Source organism: Bufo bufo, chromosome 5 (genome assembly GCF_905171765.1).
Source record: "Bufo bufo chromosome 5, aBufBuf1.1, whole genome shotgun sequence".
NCBI lineage: Eukaryota > Metazoa > Chordata > Amphibia > Anura > Bufonidae > Bufo > Bufo bufo.
This window is the reverse complement of record NC_053393.1, coordinates 34,894,935-34,915,689: the sequence shown is the minus strand read 5'-3', so window position 1 is coordinate 34,915,689 and position 20,755 is coordinate 34,894,935. Positions and strand designations below refer to the sequence as shown.

At 37.0% G+C, this 20,755-nt stretch overlaps 1 protein-coding gene across 6 annotated transcripts in view; it reads right to left on the bottom strand.

Annotated features, from left to right (window-relative positions):
* ST3GAL1 (ST3 beta-galactoside alpha-2,3-sialyltransferase 1) overlaps positions 1-20,755 on the bottom strand; it is a 136,706-nt gene that overhangs the window by 7,778 nt on the left and 108,173 nt on the right. For all 6 annotated transcript variants that reach the window (XM_040432177.1, XM_040432183.1, XM_040432181.1 and 3 more), the window contains 2 exons: positions 13,073-13,266; positions 7,492-7,671 (listed from right to left, as the gene is read on the bottom strand). In XM_040432177.1, the coding sequence (XP_040288111.1) occupies positions 7,492-7,671; positions 13,073-13,266 (374 nt within the window). The remainder of the gene's footprint in view (positions 1-7,491; positions 7,672-13,072; positions 13,267-20,755) is intronic.

Sequence of the window (20,755 nt, the reverse complement as noted above, 5' to 3'; positions counted from 1 at the left end):
ATGGCACCCACCTAAAGATCAAAATGAGAGCCGCAAGGTCATTCACCTGGAAAGCATCTACAGAGAGTGAATGACTGCTTTGACCATGATTTGGTCAATCATGGACTTTTTACAAAATACAGTCTGCAGGTGCTTAACCAAAGGGGTTTTCTGTTTTTAGAAGTGGTCTTTGACAGTACAGAGATGATACACTGTCCTCCTGCTGAGACGGTCACTGACCAGCTAATTGGAAACCTTGCAGTAAGTGTTCTATTTCACTGCAGCGCCTCCACAGGGAAAATGGAGTATTACACAGTGTCCATCCATATCAATGGGAATTATACAATGGAGGACAGGACAGGTCCTTCATAACGAGAGACACTCTATGTAGCCACTCTCCATTCTGACCAAGAGATGAGGATCCAGGACAGAGAATTCCCAATAGGATGCATGACAAGGGGTTTTCTAATCAGGACAGTGGTTCAGTTTATAAAATCAGAAGGGTCCCCTGACAGTCAGATCACACGGTGTCCCACTTCTGTGTATTCTCGTCATTATCTGATCGGTGGGGGTCCGACAGTGGAGACCCCTTCCGATCAGCTGTTTGAGAAGGCACTTTGTCCTTCTTGCAGCTTCTCCTAGGCCATGTGACGTCACGTTCATCGGGCACATGGCCTAGGCCCAGCTCAGCCCCATTTAAATGAATGGAGCTGAGCTGCGATACCAAGCACGGCCACTACACAATGTAAGGCGCTGTGCTTGGTGAGCAGAGAGAAGGCCCTGCAGCTACTGTGAGCACGGAGGTCTTCTCAAACAGCTGATCGGCGAGTGTAGGACCCCCACCAATCAGATACTGATGGATACGGATACTGGATATCTTCTCAAACAGCTGATCGGCGAGTGTAGAACCCCCACCAATCAGATACTGATGGATACAAAATCCTGAAAAACCCCTTTAAACTCAGAGGGCTGTGCATGTCAGGTCCTCTTGCGCTTTGGAGTTGCTCTGACTAATAGATAAGGGTGCAGGACAAGTAACATTTCAAAAAGTTTTTTTTTTTCTAAACCAGACAACCTGAGCCTGCTATAAAAAGCAGAACCCAACAAATCTACTTGCTGATGGTTTCCACCTGGCAATAGAATAATCAAAAGTAAGATATACAGGCATGAGTGAAAAGTAATAGTGCCAAAAAAAGAGAAAGATAAATACTTTGGATTCAAAAAACATGGCTGCCTTTTTACAGAAACAGTGCCGTTAGGGTTAATCTTGTGCATCCCCTTTAAGAAGAGGAGTGTTGGAACATGAAGGTTTCTATGGGTTTTTAGAGATACTCATTATAAAAAATAAAAAGTACAAAATATATGGGTGTCAGCCCGGTAACGTATTTTGAGCACTTTGCTGTGCGTAGTCTAAAACTAGGTCACACATGACGGCTCCTAATTACGAGGCAGCTCGAAACATCTCGGCCTCAAAATCCTAAAATCAGCCTTTTTCAACTCACTTTCAAGTTGTAAATTTTCCCGCAGTCTGTGGATAACGAGAGAACGCGACATCAAGGTGAAATAGATGGCAATGGCCCGGCCATGACGGCCATACTCTAGTCTAGCTGGCGAGACATAGAGGGTATATAGAGGATATATAGAGGGTACGCAGCTCCCCTGCACCCCGAAAAATCTGCCAATGTCAGAAGAAAGACCTCAAAGCTCAAATTGACCAAGTGAGGAACAGTCCGTACATTCAGCCCAAGACACTTTGCCCTGAATTGACCCAGTTTGGTTCCTCTTTCCACCTGCTACATTTATCTGGCGACTTTATCCGTAACTGAAGAACTAGATCTTGTACTGTCACTTCTTGGTCTGTACAGATCACTTTACTGCAGTTACCTGCCTATCTGTCGTTCTAATCCTGCCTGTAATGATACCACCTCTGTGTATAGATAAGACAGGATCCACCATTCACAATAGATGATCGTCAGAGTCAGAGCTCATCTATTCTTCCCTTGTACAATGACCTCTGCACAGGTCACAGACCAGGCCCGAGAAAACTCACTGAGGTCCTCTCCTGACCATTGTGTCTATGGACCATGTGGCTGCCGTAAAGCAATGTTTTAATGCTTTCTAAATGCTGTTAACAGCAGCTCCGGCAATATGGCCGCCCCCGTAATCATGTTCAGGAAATAGAATTAAAAAATCTGCAATCAGAAAATAAGAGATTAGAAGAAAAGGAGATGATGTGTTACCATCTGGTTTGAACTGGCAGAAAATTTTTTTTGGTGACACGTTTCCTTTAATGGTTAAATAAAAGAGGACTACCTTGCTCTCCTCTGTTCAGGTGGAGGACTCGTCACAGTGTATCACAACTCCCACAGGGTGAGCCCACAGGAAGCACTTTGCCACAAATTGGTGTGGTTTGCACATTTGGCGTCCCTTAACAATCAAGCTGACGACCACACCAATCTACGGTAAAACAAGGCGCCCGCTACATGCGGATACACCTTCTTCTGAGCCGTGCTCCTACATCGTTTGGTCATAGGGTGGGTTTTTAGCCTCCAGATGCAAACAATCAATGCTTCTAATTACAGACGGAAAGTAGAGCTCGTTTTAGGGACCAAAAAACAATTGGGGCTAGCAATCATTGCAATGGTCAGACCACCACTTATTAGAGGGGCGCGTGCCACCATTTTGTATCCTGGGACACCCTTTAGGGTCCATTCACACTTCCATAGAATGGGTCCGGAGCTGTTCCGCAACATTGCGGAACGAATCCGGACCCATTCATTCTCTATGGGGCCGGAAGAGATGCGGACAGCACACAGTGTGCTGTCCGCATCCGCATTCCCGGAACGCGGCCCCGATCTTCCGATCCGTGGCTCCCGAAAAAAAAATAGAACATGTTCTATTCTTGTCCGCAATTCTATGGGGGTGCCGGCCGGGTGTATTGCGGATCCGCAATACACTACGAACGTGTGACTGGACCCTTAAAGTTTTTTTCTGAGACTTAAATACTAATGATCTATGCCCTGGACAGATCATCAGCATCTGATCCGTGGGGGTCCGACACCAGGGACTGCCCCCGATTAGTTGTTTGAGAAGGCAGTGGTGCCACGGCCTTCTCTCAGCTTTCCGTAGGCCAAGTGACGACACGTTTATCAGTCACGGGGCCTGGGGGCAGCTCAGCCCTATAGAAGTGAATGGGGCTCAGCGCGATACCAAGCACTATAGTAGTTATATTCTTGTACATAGGAGTAGTACAAGAATATAACTACTATAATACTGCCTTCTATGTACAAGAATATAACTACTATAATACTGCCTTCTATGTACAAGAATATAACTACTATAATACTGCCTTCTATGTACAAGAATATAACTACTATAATACTGCTCCTATGTACAAGAATATAACTACTATAATACTGCTCCTATGTACAAGAATATAACTACTATAATACTGCTCCTATGTACAAGAATATAACTACTATAATACTGCTCCTATGTACAAGAATATAACTACTATAATACTGCCTCCTATGTACAAGAATATAACTACTATAATACTGCTCCTATGTACAAGAATATAACTACTATAATACTGCTCCTATGTACAGGAATATAACTACTATAATACTGCTCCTATGTACAAGAATATAACTGCTATAATACTACCTCCTATGTACAAGAATATAACTATTATAATACTGCTTCTATGTGCAAGAAAATAACTACTATAATACTGCTCCTATGTACAAGAATATAACTACTATAATACTGCCTTCTATGTACAAGAATATAACTACTATAATACTGCCTTCTATGTACAAGAATATAACTACTATAATACTGCCTTCTATGTACAAGAATATAACTACTATAATACTGCTCCTATGTACAAGAATATAACTACTATAATACTGCTCCTATGTACAAGAATATAACTACTATAATACTGCTCCTATGTACAAGAATATAACTACTATAATACTGCTCCTATGTACAAGAATATAACTACTATAATACTGCCTCCTATGTACAAGAATATAACTACTATAATACTGCTCCTATGTACAAGAATATAACTACTATAATACTGCTCCTATGTACAGGAATATAACTACTATAATACTGCTCCTATGTACAAGAATATAACTGCTATAATACTACCTCCTATGTACAAGAATATAACTATTATAATACTGCTTCTATGTGCAAGAAAATAACTACTATAATACTGCTCCTATGTACAAGAATATAACTACTATAATACTGCCTCCTATGTACAAGAATATAACTATTATAATACTGCTTCTATGTGCAAGAAAATAACTACTATAATACTGCTCCTATGTACAAGAATATAACTACTATAATACTGCTCCTATGTACAAGAATATAACTACTATAATACTGCTCCTATGTACAGGAATATAACTACTATAATACTGCCTCTATGTACAAGAATATAACTACTATAATACTGCTCCTATGTACAAGAATATAACTACTATAATACTGCACCCCATGTACAAGAATATAACTACTATAATACTGCTCCTATGTACAAGAATATAACTACTATAATACTGCTCCTATGTACAAGAATATAACTACTATAATACTGCTCCTATGTACAAGAATATAACTACTATAATACTGCTCCTATGTACAAGAATATAACTACTATAATACTTCTCCTATGTACAAGAATATAACTACTATAATACTGCTCCTATGTACAAGAATATAACTACTATAATACTGCTCCTATGTACAAGAATATAACTACTATAATACTGCTCTTATGTACAGGAATATAACTACTATAATACTGCTCCTATGTACAAGGATATAACTACTATAATACTGCTCCTATGTACAAGAATATAACTACTATAATACTGCTCCTATGTACAAGAATATAACTACTATAATACTGCCTCCTATGTACAAGAATATAACTACTATAATACTGCTCCTATGTACAAGAATATAACTACTATAACACTGCCTCTATGTACAAGAATATAACTACTATAATACTGCTCCTATGTACAAGAATATAACTACTATAATACTGCTCCTATGTACAAGAATATAACTACTATAATACTGCCTCCTATGTACAAGAATATAACTACTATAATAATGCTCCTATGTACAAGAATATAACTACTATAACACTGCCTCTATGTACAAGAATATAACTACTATAATACTGCTCCTATGTACAAGAATATAACTACTATAATACTGCTCCTATGTACAAGAATATAACGGCTATAATACTGCCTCCTATGTACAAGAATATAACTACTATAATACATGGGGTGCAGTATTATAGTAGTTATATTCTTGTACATAGGAGACAGTATTATAGTAGTTATATTCTTGTACATAGGAGCAGTATTATAGTAGTTATATTCTTGTACATAGGAGCAGTATTATAGTAGTTATATTCTTGTACATAGGAGCAGTATTATAGTAGTTATATTCCTGTACATAGGAGCAGTATTATAGTAGTTATATTCTTGTACATAGGAGCAGTATTATAGTAGTTATATTCTTGTACATAGGAGCAGTATTATAGTAGTTATATTCTTGTACATAGGAGGCAGTATTATAGTAGTTATATTCTTGTACATAGGAGCAGTATTATAGCAGTTATATTCTTGTACATAGGAGCAGTATTATAGTAGTTATATTCTTGTACATAGGAGCAGTATTATAGTAGTTATATTCTTGTACATAGGAGCAGTATTATAGTAGTTATATTCTTGTAAATAGGAGGCAGTATTATAGTAGTTATATTCTTGTACATAGAAGCAGTATTATAGTAGTTACTGTATATTCTTGTACATAGGAGCAGTATTATAGTAGTTATATTCTTGTACATAGGAGCAGTATTATAGTAGTTATATTCTTGTACATAGGAGGCAGTATTATAGTAGTTATATTCTTGTACATAGAAGCAGTATTATAGTAGTTATATTCTTGTACATAGGAGCAGTATTATAGTAGTTATATTCTTGTACATAGGAGCTGTATTATAGTAGTTATATTTTTGTACATAGGTGCAGTATTATAGTAGTTATATTCTTGTACATAGGAGGCAGTATTATAGTAGTTATATTCTTGTACATAGGAGCAGTATTATAGTAGTTATATTCTTGTACATAGGAGCAGTATTATAGTAGTTATATTCTTGTACATAGGAGCAGTATTATAGTAGTTATATTCTTGTACATAGGAGCAGTATTATAGTAGTTATATTCATGTACATAGGAGCAGTATTATAATAGTTATATTCTTGTACATAGGAGGAGTATTATAGTAGTTATATTCTTGTACATAGGAGCAGTATTATAGTAGTTATATTCCTGTACATAGGAGGCAGTATTATAGTAGTTATATTCTTGTATATAGGAGCAGTATTATAGTAGTTATATTCTTGTATATAGGAGCAGTATTATAGTAGTTATATTCTTGTACATAGGAGCAGTATTATAGTAGTTATATTCTTGTACATAGGAGCAGTATTATAGTAGTTATATTCTTGTACATAGGAGGAGTATTATAGTAGTTATATTCTTGTACATAGGAGCAGTATTATAGTAGTTATATTCTTGTATATAGGAGGCAGTATTATAGTAGTTATATTTTTGTACATAGGAGCAGTATTATAATAGTTATATTCTTGTACATAGGAGGAGTATTATAGTAGTTATATTCTTGTACATAGGAGCAGTATTATAGTAGTTATATTCTTGTATATAGGAGCAGTATTATAGTAGTTATATTCTTGTACATAGGAGCAGTATTATAGTAGTTATATTCTTGTATATAGGAGCAGTATTATAGTAGTTATATTCTTGTACATAGGAGCAGTATTATAGTAGTTATATTCTTGTACATAGGAGCAGTATTATAGTAGTTATATTCTTGTACATAGGAGCAGTATTATAGTAGTTATATTCTTGTATATAGGAGGCAGTATTATAGTAGTTATATTTTTGTACATAGGAGCAGTATTATAATAGTTATATTCTTGTACATAGGAGCTGTATTATAGTAGTTATATTTTTGTACATAGGGCGCTGTATTATAGTAGTTATATTCTGGAATCTAGGAGAACGTTAAGGAAACAATGCCGAATACAATTGACAGCTTTCTTATGCAGAAGATTTAGTCCTGCTTCCTCATCCCAAGTATAGCTAAAATGCCCCCCAAAATAGGACACAAAATAAATATTAACAAAATATTATTGGATTATAATCAAGGAACATGCTAAGTGTTTTAGCTGTAATCTCGCCCTGGCACCCGTGCGTCACTCTCTCAGCAATATGTCGGCACAGACTGCTGAACTTGCAAGGTGTACGGGTGACACATTAGTGATGCTGATACAGAGCTAATGAGATTAACGTCTTGTGGAATTAGAAGTTGTCCTGGAAATTCAAGTACAAGGAGATGTCAGCGCCGTGTAACAATAAGACTGCCGATTGCCGCAATGTGACTTACAAGTCTATAGACCCGGTGGTCAGCGCGCTGACAATCCACTGTAGATCAAGGGTTTTGAAAGGAATGAGGACCATGCTGACGTTGTCCCTTAGGTCCCGCACACTCTCTGGGTAGACAAAGTGGTGAGTGGTCTTATTCCCAACGTCCTTCTCAAATCTAGCGGTGGGAGCGTGATTCATCCTAAAAGGAAAGTAGAATCTCATCAGATGCTGTGACTACTAATGGTACACTGCATTAAGTAAGGATACTAGTACGATATTGCGGGTTTCAATAAATAAAGCTTTATGCATTCATAACTCCTTTAATTATGTACTATACTCTGCTTGCTGTCAGTGAATTGGGATGTTCGACTTTACCTCCAGAGACTTAAACCTTGTACAAACCCATTTTACAGTCAAAGGCTTGCTACCATACAACCCAATTTATACAATCATCTGCGGAACAAATCTCTCCTGACTGGTACAATGTATTAGTGACGGAAAAATGCAGTTGTTCCGAAAAGCTGAATTGTCTGTTGTAGCAGAGCAGAGATGTCAACTCACAGGGCTTCAGGCAAACAATACAGACTAAACGACCTATATAACAAACTCAGCTCTGCTATACCCGTTTATGAACATGGAAATAATGGTTCGTTTCCGTGCACCACAATTGTTTTATTTCAGAAAGGGACTTCTTAGAAACTTGTCACTATAACTACTTTCACAGACAAGTCGTATCCATCCGTTTATTAGTTCTGACTGATGATCTTTGCCCATATGCAGAAAAAAAAAGGAAAGGCAATGCTGAGGAGCATTGCATTGTATATTACACCCCCACCATATATTTAATCAGCCAAAATAAATTATCTCTTTTATAATGCATTGAAGACAATTATGAAAAGTGATTTTTATTAAAATTTCATTTCACTCTGCAGAAGAAAACACCTTCATTATATCGTACAGAAGCCAAGAGAAATAAGAAGTGGCCCCTGGAGCCCTGAGATGTAACTGGATTTGGGAAAGAGTGGCACTTAATTGTCAATGACTTTTGTTTGACATTTCATTTCCCATCCGCAGAATGAAAATACAATCTAGACAAGTTCTGAACAAGGATTCTGATTCCAGAAAGAACATAGCGAGGAGGAATAGGAGTCACAGGCCTGAGAAAACCAATAGACTCCCTATTATTATTTAATAATCTACACAACCTTATACCCCGGAAAGGTAAGGGTCAATACAGGAATATAACTACTATAATACTTCTCCTATGTACAAGAATATAACTGCTATAATACTGCTCCTATGTGCAAGAATATAACTACTATAATACTGCTCCTATGTACAAGAATATAACTACTATAATACTGCTCCTGTGTACAAGAATATAACTACTATAATACTGCCTACTATGTACAAGAATATAACTACTATAATACTGCTCCTATGTACAAGAATATAACTACTATAATACTGCTCCTATGTACAAGAATATCACTACTATAATACTGCTCCTATGTACAAGAATATAACTACTATAATACTGCTCCTATGTACAAGAATATAACTACTATAATGCTGCTCCTATGTACAAGAATATAACTACTATAATACTGCTCCTATGTACAAGAATATAACTGCTATAATGCTGCTCCTATGTACAAGAATATAACTACTATAATACTGCTCCTATGTACAAGAATATAACTACTATAATACTGCTCCTATGTATAAGAATATAACTACTATAATACTGCTCCTATGTACAAGAATATAACTACTATAATACTGCTCCTATGTACAAGAATATAACTACTATAATACTGCTCCTATGTATAAGAATATAACTACTATAATACTGCCTCCTATATACAAGAATATAACTACTATAATACTGCCTCCTATGTACAAGAATATAACTACTATAATACTGCTCCTATGTACAAGGATATAACTACTATAATACTGCCTCCTATGTACAAGAATATAACTACTATAATACTGCTTCTATGTACAAGAATATAACTACTATAATACTGCTTCTATGCACAAGAATATAACTACTATAATACTGCTCCTATGTATAAGAATATAACTACTATAATACTGCCTCCTATGTACAAGAATATAACTACTATAATACTGCTCCTATGTATAAGAATATAACTACTATAATACTGCCTCCTGTGTACAAGAATATAACTACTATAATACTGCTCCTATGTACAAGAATATATCTACTATAATACTGCCTCCTATGTACAAGAATATAACTACTATAATACTGCTTCTATGTACAATAATATAACTACTATAATACTGCTCCTATGTACAAGAATATAACTACTACTATAATACTGCTCCTATGTACAAGAATAAAACCACTATAATACTGCTCCTATGTACAAGAATATAACTACTATAATACTGCCCCTATGTACAAGAATATAACTACTATAATACTGCTCCTATGTACAAGAATATAACTACTATAATACTGCTCCTATATACAAGAATATAACTACTATAATACTGCTCATATGTATAAGAATATAACTACTATAATACTGCCTCCTATATACAAGAATATAACTACTATAATACTGCTTCTATGTACAAGAATATAACTACTATAATACTGCCTCCTGTGTACAAGAATATAACTACTATAATACTGCTCCTACGTACAAGAATATAACTACTATAATACTGCTCCTACATACAAGTATATAACTACTATAATACTGCTCCTATGTACAATAATATAACTACTATAATACTGCTCCTATGTACAAGAATATAACTACTATAATACTGCTCCTATGTACAAGAATATATCTACTATAATACTGCTTCTATGTACAATAATATATCTACTATAATACTGCTTCTATGTACAATAATATATCTACTATAATACTGCTCCTATGTACAAGAATAGAACTACTATAATACTGCTCCTATGTACAAGAATATATCTACTATAATACTGCTCCTATGTACAAGAATATATCTACTATAATACTGCTTCTATGTACAAGAATATATCTACTATAATACTGCCTCCTATGTACAAGAATATAACTACTATAATACTGCTTCTATGTACAATAATATATCTACTATAATACTGCTCCTATGTACAAGAATATAACTACTATAATACTGCTCCTATGTACAAGAATATAACTACTATAATACTGCTCCTATGTACAATAATATATCTACTATAATACTGCCTCCTATGTACAAGAATATAACTACTATAATACTGCTCCTATGTACAAGAATATAACTACTATAATACTGCTTCTATGTACAATAATATATCTACTATAATACTGCTCCTATGTACAAGAATATATCTACTATAATACTGCTCCTATGTACAAGAATATAACTACTATAATACTGCTCCTATGTTCAAGAATATAACTACTATAATACTGCTCCTATGTACAAGAATATAACTACTATAATACTGCTTCTATGTACAATAATATAACTACTATAATACTGCTCCTATGTACAAGAATATAACTACTACTATAATACTGCTCCTATGTACAAGAATAGAACTACTATAATACTGCTCCTATGTACAAGAATATATCTACTATAATACTGCTCCTATGTACAAGAATATAACTACTATAATACTGCTCCTATGTACAAGAATATAACTACTATAATACTGCTTCTATGTACAATAATATAACTACTATAATACTGCTCCTATGTACAAGAATATAACTACTATAATACTGCTCCTATGTTCAAGAATATAACTACTATAATACTGCTCCTATGTACAAGAATATAACTACTATAATACTGCTTCTATGTACAATAATATAACTACTATAATACTGCTCCTATGTACAAGAATATAACTACTACTATAATACTGCTCCTATGTACAAGAATATAACTACTATAATACTGCTCCTATGTACAAGAATATATCTACTATAATACTTCCTTCTATATACAAAAATATAACTACTATAATACTGCCTCCTGTGTACAAGAATATAACTACTATAATACTGCCTCCTATGTACAAGAATATAACTACTATTATACTGCTCCTATGTACAAGAATATAACTACTATAATACTGCTCCTATGTACAAGAATATATCTACTATAATACTGCCTTCTATATACAAAAATATAACTACTATAATACTGCCTCCTGTGTACAAGAAAATAACTACTATAATACTGCTCCTATGTACAATAATATATCTACTATAATACTGCCTCCTATGTACAAGAATATAACTACTATAATACTGCTCCTATGTACAAGAATATAACTACTATAATACTGCTTCTATGTACAATAATATATCTACTATAATACTGCTCCTATGTACAAGAATATATCTACTATAATACTGCTCCTATGTACAAGAATATAACTACTGTAATACTGCTCCTAAGTTCAAGAATATAACTACTATAATACTGCTCCTATGTACAAGAATATAACTACTATAATACTGCTTCTATGTACAATAATATAACTACTATAATACTGCTCCTATGTACAAGAATATAACTACTACTATAATACTGCTCCTATGTACAAGAATAGAACTACTATAATACTGCTCCTATGTACAAGAATATATCTACTATAATACTGCTCCTATGTACAAGAATATAACTTCTATAATACTGCTCCTATGTACAAGAATATAACTACTATAATACTGCTTCTATGTACAATAATATAACTACTATAATACTGCTCCTATGTACAAGAATATAACTACTATAATACTGCTCCTATGTTCAAGAATATAACTACTATAATACTGCTCCTATGTACAAGAATATAACTACTATAATACTGCTTCTATGTACAATAATATAACTACTATAATACTGCTCCTATGTACAAGAATATAACTACTACTATAATACTGCTCCTATGTACAAGAATATAACTACTATAATACTGCTCCTATGTACAAGAATATATCTACTATAATACTGCCTTCTATATACAAAAATATAACTACTATAATACTGCCTCCTGTGTACAAGAATATAACTACTATAATACTGCCTCCTATGTACAAGAATATAACTACTATTATACTGCTCCTATGTACAAGAATATAACTACTATAATACTGCTCCTATGTACAAGAATATATCTACTATAATACTGCCTTCTATATACAAAAATATAACTACTATAATACTGCCTCCTGTGTACAAGAATATAACTACTATAATACTGCCTCCTATGTACAAGAATATAACTACTATTATACTGCTCCTATGTACAAGAATATAACTACTATAATACTGCTCATATCCATAAGAACATAACTACTATAATACTGTCACCTATGTACATGTATATCTACTTTACAATACTTCATATACTTCTCTATTTGCTATTATTGTGTGAGATTTAATATACTGACAAAGTGATTACATGGTGTCAATTTTGTAATAAACCCCCCCCCCCCCCAAGACTTAAAGTTTTTCCCCATCTCCCCCTTTAGCATCATACTGTACATATGATTAATTCCTCTCAATACTTTCCCCTGTGACATGTTTCTGTTACAGTTCATCCATCTCACCTCAACACAAAGTCGTGGGCATCAATATCCTGCCCATAATCTGAGCCTTTGAGGTTCCCGGAATTGCCCACAATGGCACACGTTCGGCACCGGTATGGATTATGGTTCAGCAAACTGTTGTCACCTGGAATAACTTTGAAGATTTCTTCAATGGCTTTGTTGATATCCATCGGGTTCTTATCATCTTGTAACCTCTGTGTGTTCAAATAAAATAAAAAGAAGTCATCAGATACATGAAAGGTTTCAGGATGAAAGTTTTTGTAGGCATGTTCATTATCAGGGTCTCCACCACCACCACTAAGTCATTAGATCATAGCATCAACATCTGATTAGTGAAGGTCTCACCACTTGAGTGACACCGACACCTAGGTCATGGGTTTTCTTTTCAAGTAGATCAGGTCATATTTCTGTTCCTTAACAGTGCAGGGGTAGGACTACTGTTATGTTAGAGAAAGGGGCCACTGCACCTGTTGCCTTGGCCCCAATGTTTTAGCCATCAGTGGAAGTCACAGAAGTCATAGTCCAAGCAATCTGACAGCCAATCATACATTTGTACCATAAAACACCACAAACATGTTTGACACCAAAGTTTTCTTGCAATTTAAAGGGACTGTCTGGTTTTCAGATACCCTATTAAGGAATTCTGATTTAGGGGGGGGGGTCCACATTAAGGACCCTCCTTTATTAGCCACACCAGAGAATGGTAATGAATAAAGAGCGTACCACTGGAGGACTCAGCACATTACATAGCCCCAATGTTCCTCAACTCCAGTCCTTGGGGGCCATCTGCCGGTCATGTTTTCAGGATTTCCTTAGTATTCAGCAGGTGATATAATTTGTGTCAATGCATGAGTACTTACCACAGGTGTTCATTCTGTGGGACATTCTCAAATCATGACCGGTAGGTGGGCCCTTAGGACTGGATTTGAGGAACACCGATATAGACAACCCATTGAAGATCTGTGTAATGCTTACTCTCACCAGTAGTGTCACTGTAGTAAGATTTAACACCTACAGCCAGAACCTCCCACCGATTGGACAGACACCCTTAGTAGACACTTTTTGATCTGGTTAATAGATGAGAATGAATGAGGGACATTTTATATTAATTCAGAATAACCCCATTAACTTTTGAGGGATACGATGCACAGCGTAAAAAACGAAATATTTTAATTGATATGGACCCTCAATTATATCTATATGATATTGCCGTGTGCTCCTTTGTCTCGTTCTCACAACCGAAAACAACCGCCAGAAGTACAATCTGGAAATCCTTGGTGTAGTGTGCGTCGATGTGTGCGCAATTCCTCCAAAATAACATCACAGAGACGTTCTCAAGTAGGTTCCAATAATGTGCCTGCTTCCAACGGCTAGGCGTGGTTTATTTATACCAGAAGATGGGAGGCGGTCTTACAATCATGACCAATGGGGAGACAGGTTATGGTATGAAGTGATTGGCTGGAAGGCGGTCTTACAATCATGACCAATGAGGAGACAGGTTATGGTATGAAGTGATTGGCTGGAAGGCGGTCTTACAATCATGACCAATGAGGAGACAGGTTATGGTATGAAGTGATTGGCTGGAAGGCGGTCTTACAATCATGACCAATGAGGAGACAGGTTATGGTATGAAGTGATTGGCTGGAAGGCGGTCTTACAATCATGACCAATGAGGAGACAGGTTATGGTATGAAGTGATTGGCTGGCGAAGATGTGAATGATCGCGCAACCTTATGTTCGCACACTTATTCACGCCCTTTCCGTTGCCGCGCTTATCCTTGTGGATGAAGAAACCTTTGTTCGACGGTCCCCATCCATCCCTCCTCAGCTGGCGCCATGACACTGGTATCCTGCAGTAATACCAGGCCGGGCACAAATGAGCTACAGGTCGGGACGACCAGACCATCGTGCGAAAGTCTCTGCGCGGATGCGAACACGAATCTGCGCATCTCCATAGGATAGATGGCGACCATATGGCGAACAATAATATTTACACAACACTATATGAAGCTCTGAATTTAAGGAGTTCTTACTACACACATGAAGACACATGTCAAGGTTTAGTGGGCTGAAGGCCCCATGACTATTTCTCTACTTGGTTCAGGGATGAGGTCCATTGTGAATCTAGAGTCCATATACACCCAGAGATGGCCCTAATTGATTGATACGACCCAACGCTTTGACTGTAGGCTGCATTAGAAACCCCACCTCGAAGGAAGAGGGTGCGTATAAAAACAAAGATACCTATGGCTGTCGGAATCGGAGGGCGGGTTATCACTTCCTTTTTTTCAAGGATATTATTTATGTGCACAGATTCAGCAATGTTGTAATTTTAAAGAGAGTGTATTAGCACAAGATTTGTCGCAGGTTATGGATAAACCAATAGAGAATATTTTCACATGTTTGGAATCTGGTTATTTGGGATTGAGGAAGTCCCTAGTGATACCTTGGACCCTACAGAGGGTTTGGAATAAGCTTTAGAGGATCCTTAAAGTCTCCTATTCTTTTGCCTTCAACCCTCTGTGTGAGAACAGGAATCTGGTGGAATTCTTTAAAATCACAGATTTATATTTATTGGCTCCGTAAGGGGGTTGTCAATGTGTGTCATCTCTTTTCTTTGGGACATTTTAAATCGTTTTTGGACTTTAACTTCACTGATAGTACATCATTAGATGTGTTTATGTACTCACGTCTAAAACACGTATATGAGGCATCTAGCAACAAAGGGTATATTTTTCCATGGGAGAATTTATTTTTTGATTATTGTTATGCCCAGACAGATGAGAGGGTTAAGATCGCTAGCTTATACTGTAAACTTCGAATGGCACTGGCAACCGTAACTGTATTTAAAAGCCCAAGTAAATGGGAACAATGGACCAGTATTTATAGAAATGTAAGAAAGGCTACAATTAGTGTTGAGCAAACTTCTGTTTTAAGTTCGGCGTCTAAAGTTCGGCTTCCGGTTAGCGAAGAATCCAGATATGGATTCCGAATTCCGTTGTGGTGTGGTCCGTGGTAGCGGAATCAATAATCGGCCATTATTGATTCCGCTACCACGGACCACAACGGAATTCGGAATCCATATCGGGATTCTTCGCTAACCGGAAGTCAAACTTTAGACGCCGAACTTAAAACAGAAGTTCGCTCAACACTAGCTACAATCTCTAATGCTCACAGACTAATTCAATTTAAGATCTTGCATGGATTGTATTATACGCCAAAAACCCAAGTGAAATTTCCTCAAAATAAAGGCCGAGATTGCTTCTGTCCTAAATGTGGATGTGTGAACGCGGATTTCGGCCATTTACTTTGGAACTGCAGCAAAAAATTAAAATGGTACTGGGAACAGGTCTTTGTAGCCCTACAAAAGGAGTCCTCTTCGACATATAACCCTGGGATGTTGACGGTGATGTTGGGATATTTTGCTCCAGACACGGTAATTCCGGTCCGGGTCAGACAGATCTGGATGAGGGGTCTGATGGCGGCAAAAGTCATCTTAATTAAACACGGGGGGTCTGTCTCCCCACCCTCGTTAAGTGAATGGATCCAGTACCTTCAACAAATTAAAATCTATGAGGATATGGAAAGGAAACGGAGAGCGGCACGTGTGACTGTTTAGACACAATTATTACCGTAATTATAGCTGCAATTGATAGAGCTGTAGTGACGACAGCCAATTGGGGGGGAGGCTATAGTTCTATTTCTTGTATATTAATCCTGAATCTATTGTGATATCCATAATTTATGCAGGATTCTGTTTTCTCTCCTAGGGTAGTTGACTATTGTCCATAATGGCTATCCTGTATTAGTTGTTTTTTATATTATAATGTGTGTTGTTTTTCACTTTGTACAAGTATATTTATAGGAGATGTGCACAGATGGCCTCACCTTCATATATCTAGTCCTAGAAACACAATTTACCTCTACTTTAATTGGAACTATTGAGCAAGAATCTGCCACTATATGTCCGTACTACATGAAGTGGCAGCATGAATGAACCTTCATCTGTACCACGTATTGTACCCCCTGGTGTCACTGACAACAGCAAATTGATGAAAGAGCAGACATTTATATAATTGGTGTTAAAGGAAAAGTCAAAGCATAGGAGGATCCCAAGTGCTATAACTGTTACATTCATACCTGTAGTGACAACAACTCACATTCTAATTCATATAACAAGACCTTACCTGTCATCCTGCAAAAAATCTACTAAAAGAGCCTAGAGCAGCAATATACCCACACGTGAACTTACTGATGAGAATGGCTTTTATTAGAATGAAATTACCGTATACTAAATAGTTTCAATTTTGCAAGAATATAGCTACTATAATACTGCCTCCTATATACAAGAATATAACTACTATAATACTGCTCCTATGTACAAGAATATAACTACTATAATACTGCTCCTATGTACAAGAATATAACTACTATAATACTGCTCCTATGTACAAGAATATAACTACTATAATACTGCCTCCTATATACAAGAATATAACTACTATAATACTGCTCCTATGTACAAGAATATAACTACTATAATACTGCCTCCTATGTACAAGAATATAACTACTATAGTACTGCCTCCTATGTACAAGAATATAACTACTATAATACTGCCTCCTATGTACAGGAATATAACTACTATAATACTGCCTCCTATGTACAGGAATATAACTACTATAATACTGCCTCCTATGTACAGGAATATAACTACTATAATACTGCCTCCTATGTACAAGAATATAACTACTATAATACTGCCTCCTATGTACAAGAATATAACTACTATAATACTGCTCCTATGTACAAGAATATAACTACTATAATACTGCCTCCTATGTACAAGAATATAACTACTATAATACTGCCTCCTATGTACAGGAATATAACTACTATAATACTGCCTCCTATGTACAGGAATATAACTACTATAATACTGCCTCCTATGTACAGGAATATAACTACTATAATACTGCCTCCTATGTACAAGAATATAACTACTATAATACTGCCTCCTATGTACAAGAATATAACTACTATAATACTGCCTCCTATATACAAGAATATAACTACTATAATACTGCCTCCTATGTACAAGAATATAAATACTATAATACTGCCTCCTATATACAAGAATATAACTACTATAATACTGTCTCCTATATACAAGAATATAACTACTATAATACTGCCTCCTATATACAAGAATATAACTAGTATAATACTGCCCCTATATAGAAGAATATAACTACTATAATACTGCCTCCTATGTACAAGAATATAACTACTATAATACTGTTCCGATGTACAAGAATATCACTACTATAATACTGCTCCTATGGACAATAATATACAGTTGCAAGAAAAAGTATGTGAACCCTTTGGGATGATATGGATTTCTGCACAAATTGGTCATAAAATGTGATCTGATCTTCATCTAAGTCACAACAATAGACAATCACAGTCTGCTTAAACTAATAACACACAAAGAATTAAATGTTACCATGTTTTTATTGAACACACCATGTAAACATTCACAGTGCAGGTGTAAAAAGTATGTGAACCCCTAGACTAATGGCCTCTCTAAGAGCTAATTGGAGTGAGGTGTCAGCCAACTGGAGTCCAATCAATGAGATGAGATTGGAGGTGTTTGTTACAGCTGCCCTGCCCTATAAAAAACACACACCAGTTCTGGGTTTACTTTTCACAAGAAGCATTGCCTGATGTGAATGATGCCTCGCACAAAAGAGCTCTCAGAAGACCTACGATTAAGAATTCTTGACTTGCATAAAGCTCGAAAGGGTTATAAAAGTATCTCCAAAAGCCTTGCTGTTCATCAGTCCACGGTAAGACAAATGGTCTATAAATGGAGAAAGTTCAGCACTGCTGCTACTCTCCCTAGGAGTGGCCGTCCTGTAAAGATGACTGCAAGAGCACAGCGCAGACTGCTCAATGATGTGAAAAATCCTAGAGTGTCAGCTAAAGACTTACAAAAGTCTCTGGCATATGCTAACATCCCTGTTAGCGAATTTACGATACGTAAAACACCAAACAAAAATGGATTTCATGGGAGGATACCAGAGAGGAAGCCACTGCTGTCCCAAAAAAACATTGCTGCACGTTTACAGTTTGCACAAGAGCACCTGGATGTTCCACAGCAGTACTGGCAAAATATTCTGTGGACAGATGAAACCAAAGTTGAGTTGTTTGGAAGAAACACAAAACACTATGTGTGGAGAAAGAGGCAAAGCACACCAACATCAAAACCTCATCCCAACTGTGAAGTATGGTGGTGGGGGCATCATGGTTTGGGCCCATTTTGCAGGAGAACTTAAGGCCATCTGTCCACCAGCTGAAGCTCAACAGAAGATGGGTGTTGCAACAGGACAACGACCCAAAGCATAGAAGTAAATCAACAACAGAATGGCTTAAACAGAAGAAAATACGCCTTCTGGAGTGGCCCAGTCAGATTCCTGACCTCAACCCGATTGAGATGCTGTGGCATGACCTCAAGAAAGCGATTCACACCAGACATCCCAAGAATATTGCTGAACTGAAACAGTTCTGTAAAGAGGAATGGTCAAGAATTACTCCTGACCGTTGTGCACGTCTGATCTGCGACTACAGGAAACGTTTGGTTGACGTTATTGCTGCCAAAGGAGGTTCAACCAGTTATTAAATCCAAGGGTTCACATACTTTTTCCACCTGCACTGTGAATGTGTACATGGTGTGTTCAGTAAAAACATGGTAATATTTCATTCTTATTAGTTTAAGCGGACTGTGATTGTCTATTGTTGTGACTTTAAGGGCTCTTTCACACTTGTCCGGATCCGTCGTGCACTCCATTTGCCGGAGGTGGCCGCCGGATCCGTAACAACGCAAGTGAACTGAAAGCATTTGAAGACGGATCCGTCTTCAAAATGCGTTCAGTGTTACTATGGCACCCAGGACGCTATTAAAGTCCTGGCTGCCATAGTAGTAGTGGGGAGCGGGGGAGCAGTATACTTACAGTCCATGCAGCTCCCAGGGCGCTCCAGAATGACGTCAGAGCGCCCCATGCGCATGGATGACGTGATCCATGTGATCACGTCACCCATGCGCGTGGGGCGCCCTGACGTCACTCTGAAGCGCCCCGGGAGCCGCACGGACGGTAAGTATACTGCTCCCCCGCTCCCCACTACACTTTACCATGGCAAACAGGACTTTGGTTACCATGGCTCCCAGGACACTATTCAGAAAAAGCTAAACGTCGGATCCGGTAATGCGCCGAAACGACGTTTAGCTTAAGGCCGGATCCGGATTAATGCCTTTCAATGGGCATTAATTCCGGATCCGGCCTTGCGGCAAGTGTTCAGGATTTTTGACCGGAGCAAAAAGCGCAGCATGCTGCAGTATTTTCTCCGGCCAAAAAACGTTCCGTTCCGGAACTGAAGACATCCTGATGCATCCTGAACGGATTTCTCTCCATTCAGAATGCATGGGGATAATCCTGATCAGGATTCTTCCGGCATAGAGCCCCGACGACGGAACTCTATGCCGGAAAAGAACAACGCAAGTGTGAAAGAGCCCTAGATCAGATCACATTTTATGACCAATTTGTGCAGAAATCCTTATCATTCCAAAGGGTTCACATACTTTTTCTTGCAACTGTAACTACTATAATACTGCCTCCTATGTAC